Source organism: Natrix helvetica, assembly GCF_964273705.1.
Source record: "Natrix helvetica genome assembly, chromosome: 3".
Taxonomy (NCBI): Eukaryota; Metazoa; Chordata; class Lepidosauria; order Squamata; family Natricidae; genus Natrix; species Natrix helvetica.
The window spans coordinates 789,781-808,733 of NC_138549.1; the positions used below are offsets into that span (position 1 = coordinate 789,781).

An 18,953-nucleotide genomic window follows, 5' to 3' on the forward strand; every position below is an offset into this window, starting at 1 on the left:
GTCTTCTCCTCCTTTCCAGCCACCAGAGAAGAGTCTTCTTCTTCCTCTTCCTCCTCTTCCTCAGCAGAGATCTTTAGGGAGGGGGAGGGGAAAGGAAGCACAGCCAAATTCTAGCAATGAGAACACTTCCATGGCTGAAGAAACACAAAACTCCAACGCTTCTTATTAAGGTCAGTACTACCGGTTTCAATCTTAAACAAGAGCCGTAGTGGCCCAGTGGTCAGAATGCAGCATTGCAGGCTAAACTCTGCCCACTGCCAGCAGTTCGATCCTGACAGGCTCAAGGTTGACTCCGGACTCCTTCCGCGACTGTTGGGGGCAAGAGGCTAACTCTGCAAAGCACTTAGAGAGGGCTGGAAAAGCCATATGAATCGGGATAGAAGTCTAAGGGATGCTGCTATCTCCAACCTGGATGTATTCAGTAGTTTGAAGGCACTTTGGGCTCTTAGGAGAAACAGGCTACGAAGGCAGCCAGGATTTCGCTTCTGATGCTCTGTGGAATTCTCTGATCTTCAAGGAGTGAGGAGGATTGCTCTTTAGCAATGGAAAGGTAGTGTGCAGGTAGACCTCCGTTTGTACCATTCAGTGACCATTTGAAGGTACAACGGCACTGAAAAAAATGACTTATGGCTGTTTTCCACAGGACCCTTGCCTCATCTCCATGGTCACGTGATCAAAATTCAGAGGCTTGGCAACTGGCATGTACTTAGGATGGTTGCCATGTCCCAGGGTCCCTTTTGCAACCTTCGGACAAGCAAAGTCAACAGGGAAGACGAGTTCACTTTACGGCCATGTCACTAACTTAGCAACTGTAGTTATCCACTTAATCGTTGCGGTAAAAAAGGCAGTAAAATGAGGCAAAGCTCACTTAGCAACCATCTTGCTCAGCAAAAGAAATTTGGGGCTCAATTGCAGTTGTAAGTCGAGGACCACCTGCGTGTCTTAAGAAGGGAGCTTCTTTGCTCGGCTTCTGTAGGGATTATGGGTTTGCGGTCACAATACGGAGAGGGATTCTTTGCTTCAGATACCAGGAACTTCCAAGGTGGGTTATGTCTTTAAATGAGTCAATTCCTAAGCAAAATCGGTTCTCCAGGTCTTCTCCAGAGACACACCTGAAGCCCTCTTGGAGATGGCTGCTTCCAGGAGGGCCCCAGAGCTGCCATCCTTTTGAGAACGACACCAGTAAGTCAAATGAATTGGGGGAGGGGGAGTGATCCATAACGGGGGTAAGGACTGGCCTCTGTTGTCCTGATGAAACTGGACCTCATTGGCAAGAAAGGCATGGACAAGCCATAACAATCCAGAATCAGCAGGGACTTTCTCAAGATGTTTCTCCAGCTTAAAGCTTCCTCCAAATAGAGGTGTGCAGTGCTCATTTTTTGAAATCTGCCAAGCTCAAAAATCAAAGCTGCTTGATTGTTTCCATCAAAGAAACTGAACTGTCAACGCCACCTGGAAAGCCCCTGCACACGGCCACGTTTAAGGTCAGAAACTGCAAGACACGCCGATGAAATCTAACTTTCCTCTCATAAGCATTTTACAAGCAGCAGTGAATTTCCCTGCAACCTGTTGTTACCTTTGCATTGTGTCCAAAACCGTTTCTGGCCTCTGAATACAAATACATTCTGAGCACAAAACCATCCCAACGAGCCCAAGTCAAAGATCTAATTCCCTACAGCGCCTCCTCTTCTTCTAGGTCTTCTCCCTCCTGCAACTTAGGATCAGGCTTGGGCTGCCTTCAACTGTACCGGCGGCTTCCTTGGAATAGGCTAGCGAGAAGGAATGGGGAACTTAATTCCTGACACTCCAACCCCCTCCCTCCCCTCCCCACATCTCTAGCAAGCGGGACTCTTTCGGAAGACAATGCATCCCGGAGGGGATGAGACGCATCCGCGCGAAAAGTGTTATGGGCTGACATTTAAGGAGTCCAACAGCCTCACATCTTTTGCTGATGCTCTCACAGAAATAACCTAAATCATCATAAAAGTCCATTTTTACTAAAGGGTCCATGTGGAATACGGTCCTGGAAACAGCCAAAATATCTAGAACTGGGAGATTGACACTTCCTCCATCTAATCTCTTTGAGTGGGTCCTTTAACCAAAGCACTTTCTACCCCAATATAAATCTATCCAGGCACATAGTTCGATATGCCTAACATTAAAAGGAGACCCCTCCTCTCTTCAGCCAGAAATCAGGTCTGGACTTGTCCTATTGGGCTTAGCGTGCATTTGAGAGGGGCCCTCGCAGAGAGAAAAGCAGAAAGGGAATCCTCAGAGCTCAGTTTTACTCAAAATCAAAGCCCTGTTTGCTCTCTGGAGGTTCTCCACCATGCAGGTCTTGGTTGTCCCAAGGGTGCGTTTTCCAAAAGGAAGCTGGACTTTCTTGCTTCAGTCGAGACCCAAAAACTCCAGGTGCATCTCCTAAAAAGCACCTTTGGGACAAAGCCTTACTTTGATAAAAACGTAGAGATTGTTCTCCACCTCAGGGGACGACTGAGGAACCTTCTGCTTTGTCCTACATCTGAGCTACTCTAAACTTAAAAATTCTTCAAACATCAACGGAGAGGAACTCTAGGAATTCTAACTGGTTCCTCTCCTCAACAGAGATAGAGAAGACAAAGGTAGCTTCAATCAGAGTAGAGCTGGAAGGGACCTTGGAGGTCTTCTAGTCAAGCCCCCTGCTCGAGCAGGAGACCCTATGCAATTTGAGACAAACGGTTGTCCAATCTCTTCTTAAAAGCCTCCAGTGATGGAGCACCCACAACCTCTGGAGGCAACTTCTGTTCCACTGGTTAAGGAGAACCGTATTCTCCAGTGACAAGCCATTCGGTGAATTTCAGTTTTTAACACACCCAATGATTTGGGATGGGGGGATGGAAGCCAAACCCACCCCTTCATAGAAGAAAAGCATTGCACTGCCTTAGGTTAATGATCATACTCTGCATGTATTCCTCATATATTTAATATTACGTATTCTCATGTATTTAACACTCTACGCCACAGGAAGTCACAGGCATGTCAATCAGAGCTACTGATGGATTCCTTGTCTGGTTCGGCCCTGTCTAAACCAGAGTTATTCAAGCGCAGCTTTCATTATCTCTGACCACCAGGCAGGGGTGGTGGGAATGGGATCACTTGTGGTTTAAACTGGGATGGAAGGCAGCTTCCCCAGGACATCCAGATGAGCTACCCCCAGGGTGGCTAAAAATCAATGGTTTTTTTTTAAAAAAAATCAGATTTTTTAAAAAAATTAAATCGGATTTATTTTAATAAAATGCTTTTGGAATAAAAATCTCTCTAAGGATAGTTTTCTATTTAAGATACGTTAATAATTGAGTTTATTCAGCATGCGATGGAACTGAGTTATGTAGCAGGAGGAGGCTGCACCTTCTGCAATATTCACATGTTTGATAAACTCGTTCAATGAATCCAAGCTCTGCAAGCTGAGATCAAATCCCCTGCACTCACACAATTTGCATTCACACAGTTTCCCAGCAGAGAGGGCAGTCGCTCTTCAAAAATTATGATTTCAACCGAGTTGATTTAAATCAAGCCTTTTTCCTAGTGATTTAAATCGACATGATTTCAATAAAATCCAAACCAAGGCAAGAGTAAGCCCCTTTTATATTGTGGCTAGAAAATTATAGGCATACAGGTAGTCCTCAACTTATGACCACAACTGAGACCAAAATTTCTGTTGTTAAGGGAGACATTTGTTGCGCTTTGCCTTGTTCTACGACTCTTCTTGCCACAATTGTTGAGAAGCACTGCAGTTGACAAGTTAATAACCCGGACGCTAAGTGGACCTGCTTTTCTTGTCAGAAGGTCGCAAAAGGGGATCACGTGACCCTGGGACACAGCAACCATCATACATGTCAAGTTTGATGACCTGGTCATGGAGATGCTGCAAAGGTCATAACTATGAAAATGGTCATAATTTTCGCAATTTTCAGTGCTGTTGCAACTTTGAATGGTCACTAAATGAACTGCCGTAACTCGAGGACTACCCATATTCTGCAGCCATCACAAAGCTCAACTCAAGGATGCCTTTACGTTCTCAGAAGCCACAGACCGATTCATCTGAGCAAAGACCTTAAAACCCGATTTCAACCAAGCCACAAATTCTGCCCCCTCCCCTTCCCCAACAACGGCCGGAGGAGGGGAGCAAGGGTACCTTTTCGTCAGAGGAACCGGACGAACTGGACAATAGAGCCGCTTCCATGAATCCTCGCTCCAGCAGGGAGTCGTACTTGATGCTCCTTTTCCTGTTCCTCTTCTCCTTGCTTCCCTGATTTGGCTCCGCCTGAGCGACCTCCAGCACGCTGTCGCCACAAATGGAGGACTCGAAGAGGGGCTTCCCGTTCATGTACGTCTTAGTGATTTTCAGTTTGATTTCCGGCGAGCCGTTCTTGGCCGGCGTAGTGTTGGGGGGCGTCGCGGCTTCCCTGACTTCCTGAGGCTCGAATCGCAGCTTGGCCTCCTGCGTCCCCGATTCCCCGTTGAAGACGCGGGAGGTCAGGTCCTGGAGCTTCTCCACGGGGATGAAGGGCAGGGTGTCGCGGCCGTTGTATTTCGGCATGACATCGTCCTGTAGTGTGGCGGAAAGGTGGGTCTTGCCCAGGTAAACAGAACACTCCCGGCTCACTTCGCAGCCGGGTGGCTTTCCGGTTGGACCCCCCAGGATCTCGGGGACCGGCTTCATTTTGATGTGGTTGGCACCTTTCTTGGGGAGCAACAGCGAGTTACTTTTGAAATCCATCGCGGAGGTTTCCAGTTTATTGGTATTTCTGCATAAATAAAGGAACAAAGCCACAAACATTGTATTATTAGTCCCGGAGGAAGCCCAGTGAGCATATTTGGGGAGCCTAGCGTTACCAAAACACGCTACAAAATAATACAAACCCATCCCAACCTTTAAGGCGGATTCGGCAGTGTAGCTTCTAAGATAAAATATTCACGGTCCCTACTCTTAAAATCCACACTGGATTCTTCTAGGTCTGTGATGGGCAACCTATGGCACGCAGAGCCGTATCTGCTGGCATGTGCACCGTCAGCTCCACTGCGCATGCATGCGCCAGCCAGCTGCTTTTCAGCCTTCCAGAGGGCCGGGGGGGGAGGCTGTTTCCGCCTCCCCCCCAGGCTCCAAGAAAGCCTCTGGGTCCTGGGGAGGGCGACAAATGGGCCCAACGGGAGGAAATTTCCCCTGGGAATCCTTCCCCAGCCCCAGGGAGGAAATGCCAAGCTCAGCTGGGAGGTGAGCAGTGCAGCGTGTGTGTGTGGGGGTTGTGCATGCGTGTGCAAGTGGGGGTGCGCTTTGCATTATGGGTGCCCCCATGCACGCTATTGCGTGCGCACCCTTGCATACCCAACAGGCAAAAGTTTAGCCATCCCCATTCTAGGTAATTCTCAGAATGAGACCAATAGGCATTTTGAAACAAACCAAGTGCTTAACGTTTGGCTCTTCTGCGGCCTTACAAATAAAAGCAGCAGCAGCAGCAGCAGAGATGGGAAGTGTTGCTTTGAGAAGGGGAGAGGGGGAAGAATAGCTGCTCAGGCATTATTGTAGCTGGACAACTTCGAAGGATGCGTTAAAACAAAGCCCACAAGACCCCCGGGAGAGACCCCAAGGCCCTCCAAAACACAGGAGCGAAGGACAATGACCAGCAGCCCACCCAAAGCTACAAATAGGCTACAAATAAGCAAGAGGCAGATCTTGACAGGAAAGGAAAGGATGTGGGATAGAAGTGACTCATTCTTTCTTTGTAGCGCCCGTTGCAAACCAGCCACGGCTTTCACCGCTTGGGTTTGAAGGCCAGGCAGCCGAGGGAAAAGCCTTCGCCTGGGAAAGCTTCATTTGAAGGAGGTTCTTGGGGGCAAAATGCCCAAGACAAATGGGAGGATGCAAATGCAGAGCCATTTAGTGATGGCTTGCATTTGGGATGTTGTGGAGAAGGGCCTCGAGTTATGACTGCTCGGTCATAAATCAGGCCAGTCACATGGTGGAACTGATTTACAACCGTCGTGATATACAAGCATAGTGGGAAGATCTCCATTTTGTCATAGGTAGAGGTGGCGCAGTGGTCACAATGCAGTACTGCAGGCTAACTCACTGCCCATTGCCAGGAGTTCCATCCTGACCGGCTCAAGGTTGACTCAGCCTTCCGTCATTCCGTGGTCGGTCAAATGAGGACCCAGATTGTCGGGGGAAAGATGCTAATTCTGTAAACTGCTTAGAGAGGGCTGTAAAGTACTGTGAAGTGGTACCTAAGTCTAAGTGCTATTGCTACTATTTGATGAAGAGATCAACAGCGTTGGGAGGAACCTTGTAGGTCATCCAGTCCAACCTCCCACCCAAGCAGGAGACCTTACACCATTTCTGACAATATTTGTAATTGATAAACGCAATAAATGTAAGCTCAAGACAGAAAACCATAGAAGCAGAACTTTTAAAAAAAATTGTGAAAAGGCTCCCGTTGAATCCTTCCGTTTCTCTGTTCATCTCTACAAGGTGAACTCCCGGCATCAAAGGCAGAATTGCCTGAGAATATTCATGATGGTGCCATGCTAAGGAGAGTTGGCCAACGATTCCCCCTCCCTCCATGGCTTGCTGGATGGAGTCAGAGGGACGCCCCGGGTCGAAGCAGAAAACGGGGCACTGGATAAGCAGGAGCATCTACGGGGAGCGAAGGGAGACAGACAGACAACGAGAGGGTTGGGTGACACACTCCGCTAGGCATGGACGGCAGGGAGCCCAAGCGGAAGGCTTGCAAACATCCCAACAATGTTCAGACATGCCCAGGGCCACAAGCTTAAGTAACAGAAGTAAGAAAACTTTTCTGAACCTGCAAATGCCCCCCAAACGGTCTTCCCAGGTGAATTACCCACCATTACCATCAGAAACATGACCAAGGCAGCAGAATTACCCTGCAGTTCCCTTGAATGGGAGATATGTGTACAAAGTCAAATTAAGAAAAAATAAATAAACTTAGCATGCCACTGTGGTGTTATTATCTCGGTATGTGAGGTCTGTGTACAGGGATCATTTTGTATCTCTCCTTTACCAACAGGACGTAATATGAAATTCTGTTGTTTGGCTGAGCTGCAACAGCTGGCATGCAGGAAAAGAAGAAAGGAGCCGCATGAAAATCCTGACCAACACATCTTGACCTCTCTTGACACCCAGTCTTGCACTCTGTAGTATTTTTATAGCAATTAAGGTTGATCTAACTAAGTGCAAGTTAGGAAATGGTTTAAACATTTATCTTTCACCTACACAATAAATCAAGTTTACCCTTCCAGTTTCAAAATATAGCTTTACTTTTGATTGATTACTTCCCATAGAAAGGTTTTATTTTAATAAAGTTCCAAGCTTCCAATGTTGTTTTTTTTAAAAATACACCTGTGGGTAAGTTCAGATGGGGATAAAATGAGCCAACCCCTCCTTTCAGGATCAAACTTCTGAAATTCCATTCAACAATTCACGATGGATCCCATCGCAATGTTCTCCTGTCCTCATCACGTAACCAGATTGATTCTTGTCATAAATCAGAAGAGGACGACTTGTAGACCCAGAAGCCCCTTACAGGACTCCACACCTCTTTTGGAATGCCAAATATTCCAAATATTTGGAACATGTATGGAAAGCAAATTTGGAATAAGTTATGCAAATCTGATGGCTGAAAACCCCTGGTGCAATTATCTAGTATTAAAACAAGAAACTCACATAAAACATCCTAAGTCCCAGAAACGCACCAAAATGCCCAGCCAGGGACGGGAACCCAGCCCCCTCCCGTCAAAATGCCAGCCCCTCCACCAGAAAGCAATTGTTGATCTGACTGCCTAAAACTTGGGCTGTCGCAGCCAAAGGCCCTACAAACTTAATAGAAAAGATGGGAACCAAGAAACCAAAGCTTAGGATTTAGCTTTAGAGTTTAATTTACTAGTGTCTAAATTAGCCAAATAAAAATGGGCAGAGAGATTTGCTATAATAATGTGGTAAGCCCAACTTCACAAGTGAAATCGCTCATTTTTCGATTTAGTTGTAATGGTACATTATTGTAAGTTCGGGACTGAAAACCGTGGAAGCTGAACTGATTTTTTTTAAAAAATTTGCGAAAAGGCTCCCGTTGAATTTGGTAGCTTGACAGAAGGGTTGAGTCTGTTTCGAAGGATGCCACATGGCGAACAATCATCCCATTCATTCGGCTGACAGAGGACCACATCTTCAGATCTCTCTTATTTAGGAAAGATCAGCGTCTCCTTTGACTGCAAGCTAAACCCCCCCAAAATTGAACTTCATCTGCAATGCAATTTTTCGTTTGAAACTCAGGAATTGGTGCTCTGGGGTTGCCTTTTTAGGATGGGAAGCCGAAATGTAAACTCTAAAGCTGTTTTCTAATTGTTGCAGCTACTGGAGAGGCGGACATACCCCAGGCGTCTAAGCTACGGCCATGTTGACTGGAGAATTAAGTCATGAAACGTTAATCTAAACCGTTTTAAGGAACAATGCAACATGCAATTATGGTGGGTTTGCTGTGATTTTAATTGGAGGGTCTAAGTTACCTGGATCTAATTACAACTACGACTCTTGTTGTTGATGGTAACTTATCCATGGACTCCTGACACGTCCCTTCCCTTAAGCTTCCCTAGGCAGAACTGGGCAGCCCGGGGCAAAATGCTTTGAACCAAGGGGCCTCAAAGGGGTTGACTTTCAGAATGGGTCCAATATCTGGGACCCATAACTCCTGTGAAACTGAAATCTGGCTGGCTTTATAAAACAAGTTATAAACATTACCATAAAGCAGTTCATGATCATAATACAAAATGTCACCATAAAAACATTTCCTGCGCTGATGTTTGATTATGCTTTACAGATCAACATGGGCTTCCTTTAAGCCAAAATACCTCTTCGAATCTTCCAAGGCCGGACATTAGAAGCCCTGTTATTGTTTCAAGCTGTCGAGGAATCTGGTGCAGAAGCATCTCTGAAACCGTAAGCCCAGCGGCCACAGGTCACCTGGTTCAAACTAAGTTGATGGGTTCTTTGTTAAGTTTCCAGAATGGCCACTGAACCCAACTCACTTCCAGAGTTGCAGAATCCAAACTCAAGCGTCCCACTAGGGGGCTATCCAGGGTCTGCATCAGGGGTGGGTTCCTGCCAGTTCTAAGCTCTCCTATCGAAGAGGTTCCACAAATCTACAGTGCCGTTTAGAACCGGTTCCAGCTCCCTCCCCCCGCCCATCATCAAGTTGAAGAGCGAGAGGAGGAATTCTGGGAGTTGAAGTCCACAAGTCTTAAAGCTGTCAAGTTTGAACATCTCTGAGTTTTTTTTTTTTCCTAAAGGGTTAGGGGTGCAAGGGTCACACAGCTTTAAGACTTGCGTGCTTCAATGCCAGAGTTTCTGAGCCAACATTTTGGTTGCTAAGCAAGAGTATTGTTAAGTGAGTTTCACCACATTTTACAAGATGGCCACGCCTCTGTCACATGGCTGGCAAGCCACTCCCACAAAGCAGGCCACACCTACAGGAGAGGTTCTAAAAAAATTTGAAACCCACCACTGGTCTGCATACATCCAAGGAAAATGGAGGCCAACATCTCTCTTGCAAAGTTGGTTCCATAACTGAAGCCAAGTGTTCCATCATATTCCACTGAAATCTGCTTTCCCATAACTTCAAAGCATGTCTTGATATCCTACACTCTCCAACAATAAGAGTTCTGACCAACTTCTTGCAACGTCTTTTCTGGTCTAGGAAGAGTGCCATAATATCCCCATTGAACAGGCCCAACCCCTTCAATGTCTCTTCATAGGATTTAATCTCTCACCCTCCTCAGAGCATTTTTTTTGTTGCTAAATCCTTCAGCACAATGTTTAGGGGTAGACAAAATACTCAAGGGAAACCTTGAGCAGTGCAAAACATTAGTATTAGTATTATTATTATTATTATTTCTGCTCATGAAACCTAACAAAATTGACTGGGCATGGTGAAAGAGGGCAAAGGTGGGAGGAGATAGATGGATGGGGGGGGTGTGCCATGGAGGTTGGAAGGCTGCGAACCTAACAACCATAACTGGGTCAACCAGAACTGCCGTCAATAAGCAGTGGTGTCATCTGATGATTCACCTAATGACCGCTTTGCTTAGTGACAAAAGTTCTAGTCCCAATTAGGGGTGCTAAGTGAAAACTACTTGTACGGTGACGCCAGACCTGTGCATTTGATGCTTCTTGTTTCCTTACTGCAATTAATCTCTCTTCAACTTTATTCTGAGATGATCAGCCCACTATCATTTTGTAAAAATTGCATTTGCCTTCTACATCACTGGCTACGCTCTCCAGATTTCTTCCTTTACACCAGTCGTTAACAGAAAATACTGAAGAATGCAGGATTCAAGCCGTAAGCCTAAACATTTATTGATCACCAAAGATGCCCAAAGGCTTAACTTTAGGTCATTCCACTCAACATCCCTTCTCCAATTTTACAAGGAGCCCCTGATAAGAGCTTTGGGTTGCTGTTTTTCCCCGCCTCACCATTTTGTTCCCCCTTAAGAGCCGTGGTGGTGCAGTGGTTAGAGTTCAGTACTGCAGCCTACTTCTGCTGACTGCCGGCTGCCTGCAATTTGGAAAATCAAATCTCAGCAGGCGGAGGGTTGACTCAGCCTTCCGTCATTCCAAGGTTGGTAAAATGAGGACCCAGATGGTTGGAGGCCAGGAGGTTGACTCTGAAAACCGCTTAGAGGGGGCTGTAAAAGCACTGTGAAGCGACATATAAGTCTAAGGGCTATTGCTAGTGCTAACTGGCCTGTTAATCGTGTCGTGTAACGGGGTGCTTTGTCAAGGCGTCTACAGCATTCCCACAATCTACTAAGGAAACGACCCAGTTAAGAAACGAGATAAGGTTGGTCTGAAAAGATCAGTTCTTGGTGAAGTCACTGCCTGGCAACTACTGAATTAACTCGATGTCTTTAGGATCCGCTCTAGAAGTCTCTCACTCACTGGGGCTTTGCAGACGGACAGGACTTGAATTGAGCTCTTCCACCCTTCGTGAAGGTCTCTGCAGTTCCTCGGCTCTCTAGCCCTTCACCAGGTCTTAAGTGTTCACTCAGCTTGACCCAGAAGCCCCCTCCCAGAGTATTAAAAACTGAGGGATCCAGGCTCAGCCCACAGTGAAGACTACCATTATGTTGTCTGAGCATATTGTGATGCCCTCTAGTTTATTGGGTGTGTACTGTATTTTCTGTATTCTGCCCTTGTTGTTTATTATATTACTGTTTGATTACGTCCTCTTGAACTCTGTTCGTATCATGATTGCAGCAGCATAGATACATCCCATAAAATGGATATCTCAGCATTCATCTGGCCGTGGAGATTCGAACTCATTCTAAACAGGTCTTCCCATTGTGGTACTAAGTTAAGGACTAGCCGTAATGAATTATATTCAACAAAAATAGCTTTCTATGGTGGTAAAAAATTACTGCGTCTGTTATTTTCCTCCCTTTCTCAGAAATGTTATACCTTGAACTAACAAAGCCTACGTATCATAGGGCTGGAAGGGACCTTAGCGGTCATCTAATCCAATCCCTGCTCAAGGCAGAAGACCTTCTACTGTCCCAATCAAATGGTTGTTCAGTCTATTTTTGAAAACCTCCAGTGATGGAGCCCGTGACTCCTGGAGGGCAGCCGTTGTTTCCATTGGTTGTTCTCACTGCCTGGAAGCTTCTCCTTAGTTCCAGCTTGGCCCTCTCCTCAACGGACCCTCCGTCCGCTACTTCCTGCCCCGCCCTCCGGGGCTTTACCATTCATTGCTGATTAAGACCCTTTACGACTCTTCTCTGCCCAGGTCTCAGAGTATCTTCTGCAGTGTGGAAGAGCATTGCAAGTGCTCTTTTAGAGATCCATCCCCTTATCAGGAGGTCTGAAGTGGACACAAAAGGACCGGAAAAAATTGCAAACGGAAGTGCACCTGTCTTAATCTTAAGGTTTCTTATTTGGCTTTTTAAACTATTTTAGTTCTCTGTTTGTGTTATTTTAAGACTTTTAGACGCATGGCTGGCTGGGGAATTCTGGGAGTTGAAGTCTGAAAGTTGACATGATTGGGAACTCAGGTCTATCGTGTGTGTGTGTGGGGGGGGGGAATCAGGAGTCTGATTATTTCAATAATAAGAGGGAATATTTGGAAAAAAGACGTTAGATAGCAATAGCCCTTAGACTTACATGCCGCTACACAGCCCTCTCCAAGTGATTACAGAGTCAGCCTCTTGCCCCCAACAATCTGGGTCCTCATTTTACTGACCTTGGAGGGACGGAAGGCTAAGTCAACTTTGAGCCTGGTGAGATTCGAACTGATCTTCCTTTTACCATGCATTGCCTCAAATGAAGATTTTTAAAAGCTTTCCAGCCCAGCCTAATTTTACTATGATGTGAGCATGTATGCAACAAGGCAGAAAACATACACACACCACTGCAACGCCTAAGGAACCGATAGTGTGCAAGAAAGGTGATCCAGTTGGGCCCTTCCATAAAGAAAAGAGATAAAAATATCAGATATGATTATGAACAGGAGACGGGATGACGGGTCCCTGGCAGGCAGAGAAGTTGTAATTGCATCAAGTCAACTGAAGGTTTGTGGTAGTTGGTGACTCACAACTGCAAGCAACCGAAACAAATCTGTGCCAACTACATTCATCGGTATGTGAAACAGGCACTTTGCCAGCAGCAAATATTAAGGATGTGACAAAACAATTTCCAGAACTCACTGAGCCCCTGCCAATAATATATATTTTTTGGTTGCTAATTCCGATAGGCACAAAATGGTATTCTGGAAAAAAGATAGAAATGTGCAACACCATGGGCTTTGGAGTTCTGGAGCCTGATATTCCTCATCGGCCAACCTGTCCATGGAAGATTACGAACTAGCTAAGCAGTCCTTAACTTATGACCACAACCAAGCCCAAAATTTGTGTTGCTAAGTGAGAAAATTTGTTAAGTGAATTTTGCCCCATTTTACAACTTTTCTTGTCCCCTTTGTTAAGTGAATCCATTTTTCCCATTGACTCTGCTTGTCAGAAAGTCACGAAAGGTCAATCACGTGAGCCCCGACGTCATAAGTATGAGTCAGTTGCCAAACGTCTGAATTTTAATCACATGACCACGGGGATGCTGCTGCAATGGCTGTGTGAAAATGGTCATAAATCACTTTTTTCAGCGCTGTTGGAACTTCAAACGGTCACTAAAAGAACTGTTGTAAGTCGAGGACTCCCTGAGACAATGAGGTCTCTGAATTGGACTGTTTTCTTGCAAACATCTCACCTAAACTTAGGTAACATTGTCGGGTCTAGCCAGGACTCCCTACTACCCCTGATGACGTTATCTAGCTGGGTCATGAAACGTCTGCCAGGACACCACCAAGCTCGGAGAGCGCCGAGGGCTGCGCACTTCAACCCGGAGCTGCAAATATCCCCCTTTATTGGGACATTAGGCAGCGCAGACCGTAGGCAGCTGGAAGACGCTTGAGGCTTGACTCAGGTTCTCCAGAGGAAGGGGCAGAACTCAGGAGACGCCACAAGGACTAGCAAAAAAGAAAACAGAACGGGGGGGCCCTGGATCAGGAGGGCTTTTAAACCTAGCCTCTGCAAATGCTTCTTTATTCAGGGACACAGAGACCCTGCAGGGCTATTGAGGAAGGGGCTAGGACAATCCTTTCCTTCCTCTGTGCAAACTATGGGGAATAAACACAAGTGTTGGGAGCAGACGTAATCAGCAAGACAGACTTGGGATTTCTAGCACCCGAGAGCAAGCACCGTTTAATAAATGAAAACAACTGACGGGACGGAGGCCTCCCGTGATAAGATGCAAGCAATGGAAGGAGAATTTTTTTAAAAAAAACCAACCCAAGACGAACGGAAAGACAAAAAAGGGAGAAATTGCAGCCCTCATCTTATGACCGGTCGCTCAGAAAACTGTCCAAATTACCTGAAAAAAGGAGACTTACTACTCAGATCAAAGGGTCTGATTGTTGGCCCTCCCAAAGTCATGTGACCTCATTTCCGGTGCTCAGCAACATGGCCGCATTTACCATCATTTTTAGTCACGTGACCATGTTTTACTGAAAACTAGCTGATGCTTCCAATTTTCGGTGAAACTGTAGCATGGTAGAAAACGAATTCGTTTAATAACTGCGATGTTCATTTAACAACCACTGAACACACACAAAAGTTGTAAAATCAGGTTTAGGCATGTGGCTAAACCCATTTTACGACTTATAACCCCAATTGGCAGGCTCCATTACGGTCACGAGAACTATCTATGTTTTTAAAAATCCATAGCTTCAAGCAAAGGAATAAAACCAGATTAACTCCAGCGGGTTGAAATAAGTGGAGGAAGACATAGAAAGGAATACAGGTAGTCCTCAGTTTACGACCACAACTGAACCCCACAGTTATTTTGCTAAGCAAGGTGATTAGGTTTCCCCCCATTTTACAACCTGTCTTCTCAGTTGTTAAATGAATCATTGCAGTTAAGTGAGTGACACGGTCATTAAGTGAATCTGGCTTCCCAATTGACTTTGTTCACCAGAAGGTCGCAAAAGGGGATCACGTGACCCTGGGACCGTCATAAATACGAGCCATTGGCCAAGCGTCTGAATTTTGTCCCTGGGGACGCTTGCAACGATCGTAAGGGTGAAAAACAGTAAATGTCTCATTTTTTAGTGCCATTAGAACGTCAAACCGTAACTAAACGAATGGTTGTTGAGCGGAGGACTACCTATAGAGTTGTTGGTGTCTATTGCCCACGTATTTGTCTTTGCAAGAAGCACCGGTGGAAGATATGGATTATCTTGACCTCCTCAGGGACCCCAAATTCCTTTCAGGAAATTCCCAATTTATCTCGCTTGAAAATTTCCCCTTCAGAGAGCAGAGCGACATACAACAAGCCAAACAGACTTAGCTTTAGGGACACCTAAGATGGGGAAATAGGAGCAGCAGGAATGTTGGAGAAAGAGTTGCATAAATAGAAGAAGAATCAAGATTAAAGACTCGGTCTTGTTTAGGGAAACACAATCAGGAAATACCCATTTATTTTCTAAATCTCTAGGACCAGATAAACTATAAATCTTGGCGACTTTAAGATGGGTGGAGTTCAACTCCCAGAATTCCCCCGCCAGTTGTGGTATGGCTGGGGAATTCTGGGAGTTGAAGTCCGCCCATCTTAAAGTCTCCAAAGTTGAGAAACACTGGCTAGAATATTAAAGAAACTTGATGATCTGCAGATCATAAAATAAATTAATCTGCAACAGCTTGAAAATCACGCCGTAATTGTTAGTAATCAGGAAGGGTTAGTCAGAAACAAATCTTTTGAGGACAACCTTATTTCTTGATTCCTTAGCAGATTGTTGGTTAGATGACAGTATAAAGGACTATATAGTCAATTTACAATCCACACAATCAGCAATCCCTGTGAAATTGAAGCACCATCAAATACAGAGCCACACAATTTTGCGTTGGGCCTTATGCTGTCCTGCACCATTTTTTAATTAATAATTTGGATGAGTACATGGAGAACTGTATGCGCTTAAATGATTCATGAGATGTGAATTGAACCTTGTGTCTGTGTGCTGAGACCAAACCACTCATTAAAGTAACATATATTTTTCCAAGAATTTCCAAAAACCTAAAAAAATGCTGCTGCTCAAGGGATCCAGTTAACTCTTAAAGCAGCAGCATCTTGATTTCACAAACAAACAAACAATCCCTCCACAAAAACTCACCTTATTGGGTGGAAGGGAAGCACAGACATTTAATAAATAAGCATAAATAAGTCACCCTGTTTTGCTGAGTAGTACAGATTAATTTCTATTTTTTTTAAATGAGCACAGATTTAATGTTTATCAAAAGTGATGTGAGAAATCCAATTTTGATAGTAGAACAAAAAAGCCCCCATCCATTTAATAAACATTTTAAGTAAGTTAACCGCCAAAATCGGACCCATAAATGGAGTCCTGGGGGATGAAGCTGCTGAGCCTTTGTCAGCCAACTGGATGAGAAACGCGTGTTTTGTTGGCTGCCGGGTGAGCCTCACTGGAAGAGAACAAAAAGACGCCTGTGAGATGTTTCTGAAACTTTTATGGGCCCTTAAAGCCATTGGCCACAGGTTGGAGGCGCATCAATCAATAAACAAAGGCTGGCTCAGCCACATGGGCTCGGGGGTCGCACCTGTTAAACCATCACACGGGGATTCACAAAGGGAGAGCGAGGGTGGGGGTAGCTTCAAGCATCCTGCCAGCACCGGGCAAGACCCGGCTGGATATTCCGGGGAATCGAAAGGACGGCCGGGGCCAAGAGACTCCGAGGCCTGCGGTCACATCCGCGCCACGGAAATCTTTATTTGGAGCCATAATCCAATCGCCGAGCGCTTTGGGGGGGTTCGGAGGCCCCCTTGCTGCCCCGGGAGAGAAGGCGCCGGGGAGGGGAGCTCCGGAGCCCCCGCTTCAAGGCAGCTGCGCCCTGGGTGGCCAGTCCCACGGAGGCGCCCTTGCAGTCAACGGGCTGCAGGGGCGGCTGAGGCTTCCGACCGGGCTCCCTCCTTTCTTCCAAGGCGCCGCGCGAGCTTTTGCCCCGGCAAGGCCGGCCAAGGGGGCATTTCGACTCAGCCCCATCCATACAAAGGCGCGCAGCTCCCGCGCCCCTCCAGATCCCTCGCTCGGCCCCGACCCCCTCCACGCGCGCCCCGCTCCACGAACGCCGCCGCGAAGCGCGCAAGGCGAGCCCGGAGCCCGCAGGCGGAGGGGGCGGGCGGATCCCCGCGGGGGAGGGCCGGGGAGGGCGGCCGGGCGGAAGGAGCCACGCGGGAAGGGTGCCCGGCACGCAGCTCCTCCGCCCAGGGACCCAGCCAGGCCCCGCCGGCAGCTGCCCGGCTCCAGAGCCCGCCCGCCCCGGGGACGCTGCCCGCCTTCCCCAGGGGGACGACGCGCCTCCAGCCACCGCGGCTGCCCCGCAGGGAGGGAGGGAGGGAGGCCTTCGGTGAGCCGCTTCCCCGGGCAGAGACGCCAAGCCGGGCCTGCCGCGCATCGCCTGCGCCCCTTCCCCGCCCCGCTGCCTCCCGGGCCCGGCAGAAGAAAAAGCCGCCGCCGCCGCCGCTGCACGTGGCCGGGTCTCCCCTCCGCATCCCTCCCTCCGGCGGCCGCAGGACGGAGCCATCATGGCCTCCCCGGAGCCTCCGCGCCCGCATCGCTTCTGCCGCCGCCGCCGCCGCGGGTGGCCAGGATGGAGATCCGGGAAGCGGGCAGAAGGAGGGGGCTCCGCATGGGGGCTCCGGGCGCTGCACTGACCTGCCTTCTGCCGCCGCCGCCGCCGCTGCTTCCCTCCTGCCGGACGGAGGGAGGGAGGGTCGGGGGGGCCGCCTGGCGCTGGGCCCGGCTGGGGGTGCCGCTGCTCCGGCTGCCTCTCCCGCCGCCGCCCCGGCCGGCCGCCCAACCGCCCCGCGGACCCGCCTCCTCCGCCTCCGCCTCGCCCGCCGAAACCAGCGCGAAAAATGCCCCGCGTTGATTGGCTGCCTGGCCGCCTTCGCGCCGCCGGACCCGCCGCGCCCCATTCAAACCCGCCGCCGCCGCCGCCGAGGAAGGACCGACGGAGCCCCCCCCCTTCCCCGCCCCCCCACTCACCCGCAAGGCTCACCCCGCCACGGCTGCACGGCCGCCTGGAAGGACGCGGCTCCTGCAGGGAGAGTCTCCCTTCTGGGGGTCCCGCCTGCAGCGCTCAGCGATCGCCCCCTCCCCTCCAGCCCCGACCCGGAGAGCTTCTGCCCCGAGGGTCTCCCCAGGCAGCCCGGCGCCCGCGGGCTCCCGGATGGGCCTCTGCGCTAGCAGGGCAGCCCCTTCCCTTCCGCCCGAGCCTCCCGGCACAAAGGGCCGCCTTTTGCAACACAAAGCCCCCCCACCCCGAGAAGCCCCTTCAGCCCCCCCTCCCCAGCTGCAGGGCCTTCTGCCTCGCGGGCAGAGAAGAGGGTCCCGGGCATCTGGCTGGGCCCCCTTGGCCCCCAGAAGCCACGTGGGCAGCTCCACAACAGCTGCAGGCTCAGCTGGCAGGATCTGAAGTTGGCGAATGCAAATATATGGTGATATAAATAATCAATATTCTTACACGTGTTAGCGCTACTCTTGTTATGTTATAGGACAAGGTTAAAGCAATGGGAAAGCAATACAGAATGGAGAATTATAAAAGCTAAGCAGGAGACCCAATACAGAAGGCTGTATAATTACTTTATATTGCCATGTATGTTTTGTGTTTTGTTTGTTTTTGTAGTGTTTTTCTTTCTGTTTTTAAGGATTAAAACATTCAATAAAATTGTTTTTTTTAAAAAAATAAGTTGGGGACCCCAAACCCCCCAACAGCTGCCCTCTGCGGGGAAGCCCCTTCTGGGCAACTCCAAAGGGCCCCTTGAAATCAACGGTTGTGATTCCTAAGACTGAACTAGGAAAAATGATGTTACTTGGGATCTGATTTCCAAGGAGCTTCAGACAGCCAGAAAAAAAAGGAAGGAAGGAAAAAAAGAAAGAGATAGAAAGAAAGAAAGAAAGAAGGAAGGAAGGAGGGAGGGAGGGAGGAAGGAAGGAAGGAAGAAAGAAAGAAAGAAAGAAAGAAAGAAAGAAAGAAAAAGAAAGAAAGAAAGAAAGAAAGAAAGAAAGAAAAAAGAAAGAAAGAAGAAAGAAAGAAAGAAAGAAAGAAGAAGAAAGAAAGAAAGAAAGAGAAAGAAAAAGAAAGAAAGAAAGAAAGGGTTGAGACATCAAAAGAAAAGCTGCAGGAGGGGCAGAAGAAATTCCTGAAGGGGAAGAGAACAAGAGAACAAAGATCTGGGTTGGGGGAAGAGGGGTCGACCAGGTCGGGGATCAAGGCCCAAAGATTAGGGGCAGCCATTCAGCCTAGTAGCCCTGAACAGAATCAGGGAGTTTTGTAAGCTGGGC

General features: G+C 48.0%; 1 protein-coding gene across 1 annotated transcript in view; it reads right to left on the reverse strand.

The window, feature by feature from the left end:
• The window catches only part of NSD2 (nuclear receptor binding SET domain protein 2), a 43,426-nt gene extending 25,818 nt beyond the window's left edge, over window positions 1-17,608 (reverse strand). The window contains 3 exon segments of the mRNA XM_081946000.1: window positions 24-71; window positions 4,175-4,787; window positions 17,322-17,608. Of these exon segments, the coding sequence (XP_081802126.1) occupies window positions 24-71; window positions 4,175-4,787; window positions 17,322-17,584 (924 nt within the window). The 5' untranslated portion in view covers window positions 17,585-17,608.
• Between the last annotated feature and the right edge of the window lie 1,345 nt (window positions 17,609-18,953).